Below are 13,868 nucleotides of genomic sequence, written 5' to 3' on the forward strand. Positions count from 1 at the left end.
AGCAGCTAGTAATTTACTAATTTTGCAAAACCAATGCTTTTTTACAGAGACGCCAACACTTTTACCTTAAAACCTCCACTTACAAATCACTCCGATTCAATCGTTCGATCCAAGCAATTCAATGGATATTTCCCATTGGAATGATTGACTAGTTAAATTACTGGTACAAATTAAGTTGTGACATCACAAAAGCTTCACTTCCCAAGTCCAAGATCAAGGAGTCTCGAGATGGGTTCCAATCAAAACGCGTCTCGGCCAATTGAATGTTCTCGCCGCAATTCAGTTGACATTGGGCCAATTGCTTGGACTGTTGAAGACGACCATGTGGTGTCACGGGGAGGTGCGACAGTATGTGGCGGCGTTCACAGGTAGGGGACCGAGCTTGGCTTTGAGAAGGTACCTTGGTGTAGATAGTGTAATAGTTAGTAACCGGGGAAGAGCTCTTCTCGGGGGAAATCATTCGCATAAGATCATTCTTTGATTAGTATTCACCCAAAAGCTATATGGTTATCCTTAAAAACTGTTCAAATATTGGATTGTAAATGCCTTCGTGTTAGCTATGATTATTTTGTTTACATCTGGTTGCTGTTTTTGTACTTAACATGAAACCCCATTTCACTGATGTTCAGATTTCGATTTGAAATATATTTTACTTTTAAATAATTTAACTGGCCTTCAAACATTGATATGGTACAAGTAGGACCATGATGCACAGAACTCGCTATTTAAGAAGTAGTGAAGACGATACTTTTATTGTGTCTTTATTTATATTAGAGCATAGGATATAATATAATCGTTGGTTTTTGACACTGAAACAGACATCCCATTTATATACTATCCTTGATTTCATTTTACCCCTAATCGTCATGTTTTGCAAACCTTGGTAAAAAGACAACCTTGTTAACAAGCCTTATGGAAGACTTGTTATCAAGGTTCTACTTGTTTGGGTTGTCTAATCCGTTCAAAGCGAACTAGAAAGAAAGATACCCCCGCCGCAGCAAACCTGCCGACTAAGCGAATTTCCATTTGTCTGAACTGATTTTCAGTTAAATTATATTTTAATAACATTAGGTTTAACGAGTACCTAGGTTTGCTGCTACAAGGAAACAAATAAAGTGTGTTTTTGAGTAAAATATTGATAGCTTAGTACAAAATAAATAAATTTGACAAGTTTGATCAAAATATATTCATAAACAAGCAAACCACAACATTTGACAATATTCTCCATAAGAATAACATGGGAATTTTAAATTTACAATTTTTTAAGTTTTCTCCGTTACTAATAATTGAACAAAAATACTTTTATATACTAAATTATTTGTTTTTTTAAGCTCTTAAAAAAGGTCTAAACAGAAATTGGGAAATTTTGTGTTTTGAGGGGCAAAAGTGAGAAAAACCAATTTTTACCCCATAAAACCCCCCGTAAAGCCCCGTTCCCATGGTCCGATCGTGCTGGTTCGCGAACTCATTCACGTTTATCCCGCTTTACACCTTTAAACCAAATTTCATCAAAATCGGACAAAAATTACTCAAGTTATCGCGTTCACGGACGTATATATATATATATATATAAGTCTATATATATATATATATATATATATATATATATATACATATATAAAAATTTGAACGAATAGTGTTTTTGGCCTCTGGGGACATCAAAATGAAAAAGTAAATCGGTCCCGGGTCTAGGTCTTACCGTGCCACCTACGGTAATAGCTACTTCCCTATAGGGAAATTCGCTAAAAATAAAATGGAATTACTGTGTTCATTTTTGCGTTAACAAAAAAAAAACATCTGAAAGCTAGGCTTATCAAATCCTAACATCTTTTAGGAAAACCAAAACCTACGCAAAATTAAAGTTGGAATTCTTCTGTTTTATTGATATAAGACAAATGAATTTATAAATACTTTATCAAGGCATTAAAAACTGTTACCGACGTACAAATTTATTTACATTAACGCAATTCTGTCAAATGTTGAAATCCAATTGGAAATAAGAACGTATGTAAAGTTAATTAAAATGTGTTTGGACAATTAGTTATTGCATTCATTGAACACTCATGAGTACAACTCAATTACAAATCAATTATCCACCCATTTAATAATAGTCTAGTCGAGATAAACTGAGTTTTAATTCTCAGTAAATAATCAAATGCAAAGTCCGTTTTTCCATTGCCAACCTAGATAGGATACAATGTAGAGTTAAATATCCTAACCTTTTTGCGTAGACACTGATAAAAAGGTTGCATAAAATAAAAAGAATAGTTCAATTCATAGGATAAATGTTAAAACAATAGAATCTACAATTAATTATTATAATTTGTTTAAAGACGTTTTTTTCACTTTGTGATTTTAGTCTGGATGCTTCAATGATGATTAATACATTACGATTACATGCATAAGGTCTGATACGAAATTAGTAAGTATTAACATAGACCAACCAACCACAAGAGCGTGTGTTTTATATATCTATGGTGTTAACTTTCGAATTTATAATCACCTATATCCTAATATAAATAATTAATTGCAAAACTAATAAAGTTTATCCTGAAGAAAATTCAGGTTTGTCTGTTTTTAAAACGTAAAAATAACATGAGAAAAACAACTAACTTAAAAAGCCTTAATAAAACATATAATTGGTACCAGTACTGCTATAGAATATTGTACAGAAAACATAGAGAATACCTTTTTTAAATATACATTACATATTTTCCTAGCTCGAGATTTAGTTCTTCATTCACTCTACAACTTTTAGAATTATTTCTTCATTCTAAGAACTTTTAGAATTGAGCTCTATCAAGGTTTTTCCTGAACGCGATATGACAAAGATTGCATCATAAATAACAGTTATTCTGTGATTTTCCTTATAGGATAGTCTTTTTGGTAATTTAACTACTCAAAAGACTATCAATTCTATGAATTCCATGCATATTTACAGAGCAGTTTCAACTCTTTTCAGTATGCGAGAAAATTAAAACTCACCCATTATCCTAAGGCACATTAAAGCGTCAGAAAAGGTTATTTTCAAGCTGAAGTGATCATTAGATAATCTGAATTTGTCACAGCTAAACGTCCCACATATTCATGATCCATAGGATTGGCCAAAATTGCCTTAAGCCTCGTCCACTCCGTCAGAATTGCTTACATACATTGCAAACTGTTAGCAATCTCATCCCTATTTCTTTTATTGTTTCTTAAAGGTACTTCTAATATTTTAGTTGTAATGATTTAGTTTTTTGTACTTTTGTTTGTTAGCGAATTTCCCATATAGGGAATAAGCTATTACCGTAGTACTCATGGTAAGACCTGGACGCGGGACCGATTTTTTTTTCGTTTTGAGGTCCCTAGAGGCCAAAAACACCATCCGTTCAAATTCATATATATATATATATATATTTATATATTTATATGTCTATATATTTATATATTTATATATATATATATATGTGTCCGTTAGCACGATAACTCGAGCAAAAATGATCCGATTTTGATGAAATTTGGTACAAACGTGTAAACCTACGTTTATTCGAACGAGTTCGCGATCCAGCTTGATCGGACTATGGGAACGGTGGTTTACGGGGGGTTTTATGGGGTAAAAATAGGTTTTTCCCATTTTTGACCCTAAAAACATAAAATTTAGCAATTTCTTTTCAAACCACTTTGTAGAGCTTAAAAAAACAAATAATTTTGTATAATGAAGCGTTATTATGCGCCTAATGGTTACGGAGAAAATTCCAAAAAATTGTAAATTTAAAATTCCCATGTTATTCTTATGGAGAATAAGTAAACTGTTGTAGTTTGCTTGTTTATGAACATATTTTGATCAAATTTGGAAAATGTTTTTATTTCTTACTAACTATTAACATTTACAAAAAAAAAACAGTTTTACCCTCCCTGATGCAGCAAACCTAAGTACTTGTTAAACTAATTCTATTTAAATAGGGAATGAATGTTATATTTTTAAGTAGACATTTCAGTGTAAATCCAATCAGTCAAATGGAAATTCGCTTAGTCTGCAGGTTTGCTGCGGCGGGGGTATATTTTTAATATACCTGAGGATCGTTAAAGTTGTTTTACGTGCATTTTGCTATGGGTATTTGCACCAATCGTGTGGTGTTTTTATTCTATAGGATTATGTTTACATTGATTCACCAATGCGTACTTTGACGGGGAAATAATGAGATGATAGCGTTGTGACTGCGATCAGCTGGTTCACAAGTCAAGTTAAGAGCCCAACGATCATGGGCAGCTGCTGGTCCAGTTTCGGACAATTTATGAAGCTTCTGACTTTGCTAAAAATCAAACAAGCCTTCTGAATACCAAGGCAAGCATTATATTCATCCAGCTTCAAATCTATATGGTCTAGGTTCTCACTTATGTAACGTATAACATGGTATAACTCAAGTCCCTCATGTAATGGCGGCATCAAATTTGAAGTTGCAAAACTATTGGAAATCCTGTTTTCGTGATGTAAAATATCAGCTAGATTCCTAATAGTTTTTCTTTTAGTTGTACTGCTAGCCTTCTAATTAGCGTCTAAGACCTAAGTGCAAGGGGACGAGTTTGATTCCTGACATTTTATAAACAATTTGATGATTTGAACTACTTACTCTTAAAAGCATATTTGTGATGATTTTCCTTGTAAATGCCACTAGCTTAGACACGAGCACTAACATAAAATAACACTTACCGGTACTTAATGTAAAAAATTGACCCTGAACTTATAGTAGCAACTTACCTCTGATTGCAGCATGCTTCTCCGTGCTAGTGTCCGGGTCGTGTTTTGGCTGGGTGACGCCCATCCTGGGTCTCCTCCTCAGCCCTGGGTCACCCATCCCCATGACCCAGGCCCAGAGTAGTTGGATGGTCGCAATCATAGAGGTCGGCAACGTACTCAGCCCCATCCCATCCAGCTTCCTCGCTGATCGCTGGGGGCGAAGACCGAGCATACTGCTCACAGGCCCGTTGTACTTCCTTAGCTGGGTAAGTGGCATATTTTATTATTGAATTTGGTCAAAGTTTCAACCAGTTATTGGGTAACAACTTAGAGAAATGGGGTGTGGATTTCAACTTTCAAATCAGTTGAGTAGGCTATGTTTTTGCCTGGCAACTGTTCTTACACATTACTTCAAGCTAGCCCTAGAGGGCTATGGCATCATCACATATAAATTCCATTGGGGATTGGCGGGATTACCAGTAGACTAGCTCACTCCCCATTGCATTGGGTAATAAAATTCGGTGAAGTATCTCACAAAAAAAAAACTGAAGGTGTAGCCAGTTTTGAATAAAAAAGATCTTTGTTAGATTTCACCAGTGACAAAACGATTTGTTGTCAAATATTGGTTTCTCACTTGTACATAAATTCCTTTACCATTAAAATACAAAATTAATCATCGTGAACATATATAATCATTGCCAAGTCTGATCTCAGCCATTTTCCTTTTCAAAGTTTACAAAATGCTTTCAGGCAATAGTCAGCACAAGAAGATTTTGTTCAACACTTTCTTTACAATAAACATCTCCCTTCTAAAATTACAAAACCTTAATAATACTTTTTAGTCATAACCCCAGCTATTATCGTTAATGACGTCATAGCCATCTGTTTATTCAAACACATGTTTCCAGCTGATCGTGATCGCATGGCCTAGCATCCAAGCCCTCTACTTTGCCAGACTTCTCCAAGGAGTCGCCATGGGTATCGTGTTCACCGTCGTTCCCCTCTACCTCAGTGAGATCGCCAGCCCTTCCATCAGGGGATCCATCTCCAGCATGTTTCACAATTGTTGGTAAGTCAGATTGAAGTTAGGCAGATACCAAGCAAAAATATGTATATTTACCATTTTGTAAATGTTTCCAGAAGTGTAGACATATCGTTAAGTGTCAAAAAGTCGTGTTTTGTTATATTCGTGAAATAGCTGGTTACTGAATAGATTTTGAGCTGCTTGGTGGTACAAAAACCTACTAAATTCGTTTGAAACTATACAAATCTCTGTTTTTTTCGCTGAATAAACTTGACAAATCCCCCTGAAATCAAAACTAGTGAGGGGTTAACCGAAACATTGGTACATATAGTAATGTCTGATGAGGTACGTAATCTTCAACAAATACATTTGAAATTATATTTGAGGAGTTTTCATTTAATTGACAACTATTTCAACATAAGTACAGGCTGTGTTTTAGGTAAACTGGTTCTGTTATACAAGACTATGCCAACTTTGGACAGGATAGTGCCTACTCACGTTACTAATTCAAACGAGTGGAAAGCACAAATTGTGCAACGAGCTTAAACTTGTGCAAATGTATTAAAATATTCATTTTAGTTAGATCTTAACACTAATACTTTACAATACTAAATTAATCCAATGCATAGAGATATACCTAGATTGTTCACAAAGGGGTTCTCTGATACATTGCTTTTACATCCGCCATACTTATCCAATTTTTACGATTGAAGTGTCATTTTAAAGCCTACTAGGTGAACCCGTGCGAATTCGCACGAATAATAAATTAGGATATTATTATAGCAACGTCGTTAGAAGTTGCGTCGTTGTATCGACGGTGGTATTGACCTCGATCGTTGGTTATATGAATTCTAACTATTCTAAGTTCTTTTTGCTGTTCAGTAGTAGTAGTTTGCAGGACGGAGCTGAAAACTTGCGCGTATGGATTAATATAAACCAAATGTTTAGTCAAAATGTGCATCAGTTCAGTGCTGCAAGAGCCATTAGCTTTGTTTAGCATTCTTTCTTGAACAGCGGTTTCGACGTCGTAGATATGAATTTAGGCACATGTGGGATGCACCCCTTCTGACAGTTGTAAGGTGCCAATTGAGTGATAAATTGTGTCGTGCACCTTGTGTACATGAAAGGCCCTTCACCGTTAATACTTCAATTTTAGCTCGAGTGCTGACCATTGCGAGCGCAGAGTTGTAAGATCTAATGTTCTCTTTGTAGTTTCTGCTCAAATGATTTGCTCCATTAAGTAGGCTCTGGATATAATACATTTCTCGGTATGGTGTTAGGTATATTCACTTTTCCTTTATGGCAGCAGGATGAAAATCCTTCGCCTCGTCCTCTTTGTTCTTCTTTAAAATGTAGCGCACCACATTTCTGACATTTTAATGCCATCTCGCCAAGTGAATGCTGCTGAATCATGTGTGTGTCAGTGTAATTTTGTAAGTACACTTTGCCACTAACTGTTCCAGCTCCTCATCTGGGCTCCTTGCGTTTTGCATTGCTTGCCGTATGTTGACTCGCCGTGTACGACCGGCAATATTTCTTTGTTGTCGCTTCCTTGGCGTGTTTAAACGAAAATATAATTTAAAACTTTTCTCCCGTCGTGTCCTATATAGGTAACATTTCTTTGCCGGGTTTCTAATAATTTTTAAAAACATGCAAACTGTTTATTCAAAACCAAACAAAACAGCTGGGATTTAATTTTTGTTAAACTAATGTATTGACATCTGTTTCAGAATATAATGACATTCAAATCCATCACAATGTTATCCTTATGGAAGGAACTTTGAGGGCAGCCCACGCCCTTAAAAAGATATATTTAGAAAATCTAAAGCCAGTTTGCACATCTACACACCTAGACGAACATTTTGGTATATAGTATGTGGGGTTAAATCTTAAAACAAAAAAGCCTTATTGTTCACAAAGTTTCATGTCGCGTATTAAATATATAGATGATTCAGCGCAACTGGAAATTACTTACAATACTGGGAATTGTAAACGAAAAAGGTAATTTCCTTAAGGGCTTCGCCCATTTGCATTTCAATTATTTCTGGAGTTCACTCTCAATGATCCAGTGTTAAAATAAAAAGGTATAAATACCTGCTATTATGCAATTCATTCAATAAACATTGAATGGATGAATCCCGGTTCAATCCTGGTTATTGAATGGATTGCCTAATAGCAGGTATTAAAACCTTTTTTTATTATTATTTGGCAATCAAAATCTCAATGAAGATACAGTGTTGCTGACAAACTTGATCTATAACGGTTTAATCGTGAATTCTAATCTGAACAGCTGATCCTTCAGGTAAACGTTTAACCACAGTTAGATGAAACAAGGAGACAAGCGAAATATTTTATGAAAATGGATTTTATATATGCTACTTTTTATAATTGCTACCTAATTGAGGTAGGTAAATCCCCAGTCTTATTGGCGTAGTTCAAGATTTTTGAAAAATAAATGGGTATTGCATTATTATTTACCTTGAATTTAAACTTTTAACCCTATTAAAATGCACAATTGGCGCATGCCCTTCGTCTTTACATAATTATTGCATGTGATTGTTGATATTCTAAGTATTTTCTTTGTGCAAAATAAATACCATTCTGATTCTAACCACATCTATTTCCAGGTACCTCGGTCACTTGATAGAATACTGTATCGGCCCCTTTCTCTCCTACCACATGTACACCTACGTCACCGCAGCTCTTCCGGTCATCGCGGTGGCCATCTTCTGGAACCAGCCGGAGACTCCGTACTACCTGCTGATGCGGAGGAACGAACCAGCTGCTGCAGCGGCTCTGGCCAGACTGCGGGGACGGTCAAACACCAACGCGGTCAACAAAGAACTGCAGAGCATGATACAATCCGTGACGGCAGACGTAACCAACAAAGCATCTTGGAGGGACATCGTCTCAACATCAGCTGACAGAAGAGCCTTGTACATCGTGATAGGCCTGGGTATCATCAGGGTGTTGAACGGTCTGATAGCTCTGATGACGTATCCGACTCAAACATTCTCACAGATACACGCTCTGAACTCTGACAACTCTACCAAGATAGTGGCACCAAACAACATGACAATCTTGTTCGGAGTTGTTTTGTTCATTTCCAGCTTCTTTGTGACAATAATCGCTGATCTGTCTGGGAGAAGACAGCTGTTGATGTTTTCCTGTATCGGAGCAGGGGTGAATTTGTTTCTCGCTGGATGCTATTTCTATCTTGACACCCAAACGGTTGTTGATGTCACGCACTACAGTTGGTTTCCTGTCGCAGTCATTGTTGTGTTCAGTCTGTTCGTTTCTCTAGGTGTAAGTCCGGTGTCTGTTATGTACCAGTCTGAAATGTTTCTCAGCAATACGCGAGGTTTCGCTTCCAGTATTTCTGCCATCAACTTGACTCTCAATGCTTTCTTTGTCCTCAAATTCTACCTGGTGATCACCGACGCTTTAGGGCTGTTTTCCGTCTTCTGGATGTTCGCGACAGTGTGTTTTTTCGGGTCATTCTGGATATACTTCACCGTCCCGGAAACCAAGGGGAAGACTTTTGCTGAAATAAGGCAGGAATTGAACGCCTCATTGCAGAAGAATGGGAAGCCCTTGGATATTCCGACGATTGAGATTTCCGACGTCCACTTGTGATTTTGTTTTTTTTTTTGCAACAAAAATGAAAAAGAGTGCTGGTCATCTTTGTGGTTCTTTGACAATTGATGTCATGATAGACTTTTTTAACATAATTTCTTGAAAAAGAAAACAGAGAAAATGTCTATTCAAAAAGACAACTTGTTTCCTACTACCACTGATGAATACTATCACACAAAAGCTATATTATTGTATAGATTCTTTGTGGTAGATTCTTTGTGAGTATTGTTTAAATTTATAATTTTAATCAAAATGATTAATCATGTAAAAATATTATGTACAATAAATTAATCGGGTTTTAAAAATATACATGATTCAATTGATTATAAGAAAAATTCTGTTTACTTAATCTCCAACAAAAAGTGAGCACATGTATTTAAATTAAGGATTAACTTGGTTTGTTATAACAGTAACCAACTGTTATGTAATATGATTTCTATTGTACTGTCAAATATTTCTTCTTTTAAAGTCTTAAAAGCCAATCTATCTATCTATTCTATATATAATTACGTAAGCCGATTCTTTGCGTCAAAATTGTGGATGAATGGGAAGTTGTAGAACGACGGGAGAGGGCTCAAATTAAAGGTCTTGACCCCGTGACTGCGGGAAAAATAGTAAAATTCCCCAAATCTTAACACAAAATTAGATATAACGTGAAATGTTCTCCATAAGAATATCATTAGAAGCCATTTACTGCTGATTTTTGTTTACTTCAATACAGCTGACCGTGATTTGTCGCTAAGCAAGTAGCAATATTACATTTGGATTACTCATTTGCCAGTCAATTCTGCAATGTAATGTATACTATATAAAACCAACTATATAAAGAGATAACGTTACCCATAATAATCAAGACTCTTTAGTTATGTCAAAGTTGAAATGAATTGTTTTTAAGATTAAAGAAACGATTCAAGATTAAATAAAGATCTTCTTTGTTTTGATTTCAAAACATATATTAAAGATTTATTCCACACTTTTTTGTAAATTTACTAACATTTATATTTGAGATTTATTGTAGTGTTGAGTCAATATTTTGTATGAAGTGGAATAACCTCAACGGTTACTCTTTGAAAACAATTTGGGAATAAAGGTGAAGTAGTTTCGTACAGGTATTTTTTTATTAAGTACTTAAGTACTTTGTTGCTCCAAGCAAAAAAGGTTTAAATAATATATCCTAGCATGCACGGTAGTAAAGGGAGAACCTATATATAACAGTAGAACATAGAGGTAATTTCCATTTCTTAAATCTAACCAAAAATATTTATGTCGTGATTAGTTTTGATAACTGGGTAATGGAACCCTAACCAGTCACAAAATAGTCAGTAATTAGACGTTGATTAGGCCCTTTTTTGTTAGAATATGTAAATCAATCGCACATTTAGGAGGATTACCACCACATATACTTACACTAGGCTAATAGTTTTTTTTTTTTTATGTTGATCAGAAACAAATTTAGTGTTAAGTTCTATCAATGGGATGCCTTTACTTAAGACTAATTTTGTTAAACCTTTACAAAATGAGCATATACTTAAAAATAATAACTGGGTAGGCTAGGGATGCTAATTTAGCGGTTTTGACCAAGAACTAAGTTTATCTCAACACACCATTTTTTTCCTTTTCTTATTTGACGGAGACAATTTCCAAAACTGTATTTCAATCGGGGAAGCCTTTTAATCATCATTAACAAAAAACCCAAAGCTACCTTAATAAATCAATATTTATTCGTAAACATTTTTGCTGCCTTTAGCAGTTAAACCTCTGGAATCATTCAAATTATTTATTGAAAATAATATAAACAAAAGCAAACAAAGACAAACAAACTGTTTTTTTTTTGTTTTTGTTTTTTTACACAAAAGATATGTTGTACTGGGATGTCTATCCTGACACATAAATAATTTGATTCTGAGATTGTTTAAATATTACAATAATTTCTTTTACATTTGAGCTTTTTAGGGACTTATGTCCCTACAAGCCAATAGTATTTCTTTAAAGATATTAAAAGAAGAAATATTTGACAGTACAATAGAAATCATATTACATAACAGTAACATTTGGTAAATAAACTATTAAAAATTGCATAAATTAATTATTTTTTACCATAAGCTAACCTCCCAAACTTAATTTTTGAAATGACGGATCATTAACAGTTTAGCTTAGTAAAATAAAATTTACGTTTGTAATCTTTAAGAATATACTACTTTTAACTGGTATAGGTAGGTAACATGAAATTTATACGTGTTAAAATTGATACGCGATTAGAAGTTTAGTCGAAATCCCGTATATACTGACAGACATGCAGATAACTACGTATTTTTGCCACTCATTTATATTAAAATACTGTTGGTCAGGATGTAGTGAATAAAACGATAAAGGGTGGCCAGTGGGTTTCAAGTAATTTTGTATGATGCCTAAGTAAGTTTCTATCCCATATAGAATTTTAAAAATCCCTTTACATTTTACCCCATTTATTTTCTGAATTTGTTTCCTTGTACAAGAATATTTATACGTATCATTTTTATTAACAGGTTTGGACGAGGAACGTTATTTCTTTACATTTCCAACTGCCTTATACTGCTGTTAAAAAATACATAAGATAGTCTTAAGTTAAGTTATACGTTTATGCATTCTATGGTTACTACGGATACAAAAAGTACCCATGGTTTTGAATACAATACCAATATATTTACAAGACAAAATATTCTAAATATATCGAAATTAAAAACCTATACATAAGAGATTTGGTTGATATTTTAAGTATTTCCCACGAATACTAGAAAAGACCTGGTATGGACCATAAAAATAAACAAATGACCTTTTTGGCCCGAAAGTAAAGATTATTTAACATTATTTAAATGGAACTATCTAATCCATATGTCAATGCTATTAGTATAGGATTCGGGCCAAAAACGTTATTTTTTATGTTTATGATCCATACCGGTATTTTTCAAGTATTCGTGGTATTTTCTTAAGAAAAGCTCATATACCAGGCCAATATGAACAAAACATATAACACGACGTTTTTATTGAATCATCGAGCAGAAGCTTATGTTATGCTGGTTTCTACAGATGTTTTTTGTAAACATCTGTTTCCAAACTCAGATGTGAAACAAACTTTAAGTAGTACAGGTAGTACCTTTGACTACCTAGTACCATAGACTAACCTAGTACATTGTTTCCCCTTTTAAGACAATTTAAAATTCCTTACAATCTTTTTTGTCAAGAACGCGGAAGACCGGGATTGGTGGGGATTCCAAACCTGTTATCAGCTGAGAATATTAGTGACTTGAGGCAGAAAAGCTGAGAAAAACAGAAGATATCGCTCACGTAGTTATCTAAATGTTTCCAACCTCGCATGTTCCCAATACTAGATAGCGTCCAGACACAAAACCAAGGTTGACTTTGTAGAAACCATTATGGAATTTATCTAGTGTTTTCACCCGCGTATTAATGTTGGTATAAATAGCTTGATTCCTATAAAACAAAGCTTTTACCTTTGTCTTCTTCGAACCTTGTATTAAATTACGTAAATCATACTAATATTATAAATGTGAAGGTTTGTTTGTTTTGGGTTCAATCACGTATTAACTACTGATCGAGTTGGGCTGAAATTTAGCATGATGATAGCTCACATTCCCGAAAAAACATATAGGCCTATTCTTATGTCAAAAATCCTTTCAGGCTCTGCCCCAGTGGCTTAGTAGTTTCACATATTAACTTATTAATATTTAAAATTGGATTAATAAATCTTAACACTTGTTTCAACTAAACAATTTAATTCTGTGATGTTCAATAGCATTAAAAAGTTATAAGGTTTACCAACATGGTGCAGCACTATGACAACACTGTGATTGACAATGAGAACTGTCAAAGTAGGATTGTTTACAGTTATGTTTATGTTTTTAATTTAATAATTTATGATATTGTTTCTGTTTTTGATAATATACTTTTTCGATTATTTAGGTGCAGTGGTAGAGCATTATGGCTATGGTAGATGTGTTATACTATATAATACCGTAAATTTAGAAAACCCCATTTTTTAAACCGTGTCCTCTCCTTTAACTGCAATAAACATTTTATACTTATACACCAACCCCGTACGAAGGACAGGTACTCTGTTAGTTTTTATCATTTTATGTTTTCCTCAACAAATGATTACTAAAGTTTGATTCTTATCAGATACATTCCAATAGACAAACACTAAAATAAGTAATAAGTAATAAGGATGAATAATAAGTAGCAAAATAATTACTTAACAATAATTTAACTTAAAATTTCTCAACCATCTCGAGTATATAATTTTAGCTATCCTCTTTTATTTTAGAAGACATTAATCATCGCAGTTAATTTATAACATAAATGGCCAAGTTATGTTACATTTCCACACACGTTCTTTTACATTATATTTAATTGTATTATTCCATGTTGACCAATGGTTAGGGAAACGATTCCATTTTAAAATCCTTAGGTGACAAATAAAATACATGGTTT

At 34.1% G+C, this 13,868-nt stretch overlaps 1 protein-coding gene across 1 annotated transcript; it reads left to right on the forward strand.

The window, feature by feature from the left end:
* The first annotated feature begins 274 nt into the window (after positions 1–274).
* Positions 275–9,728, forward strand: LOC128991792 (facilitated trehalose transporter Tret1-like). Its single transcript, XM_054414981.1, has 4 exons — positions 275–368; positions 4,754–4,986; positions 5,629–5,789; positions 8,372–9,728. Exons 1-4 carry the CDS (start codon positions 323–325, stop codon positions 9,378–9,380), a joined length of 1,449 nt encoding a protein of 482 aa, XP_054270956.1. The 5' UTR covers positions 275–322; the 3' UTR covers positions 9,381–9,728.
* The last annotated feature ends 4,140 nt before the right edge of the window (positions 9,729–13,868 follow it).

Source organism: Macrosteles quadrilineatus, unplaced genomic scaffold (assembly GCF_028750875.1).
Source record: "Macrosteles quadrilineatus isolate MER2022 unplaced genomic scaffold, UCM_ALF_1.0 Scaffold_4__1_contigs__length_99947679, whole genome shotgun sequence".
In the NCBI taxonomy this organism is placed as follows: domain Eukaryota; kingdom Metazoa; phylum Arthropoda; class Insecta; order Hemiptera; family Cicadellidae; genus Macrosteles; species Macrosteles quadrilineatus.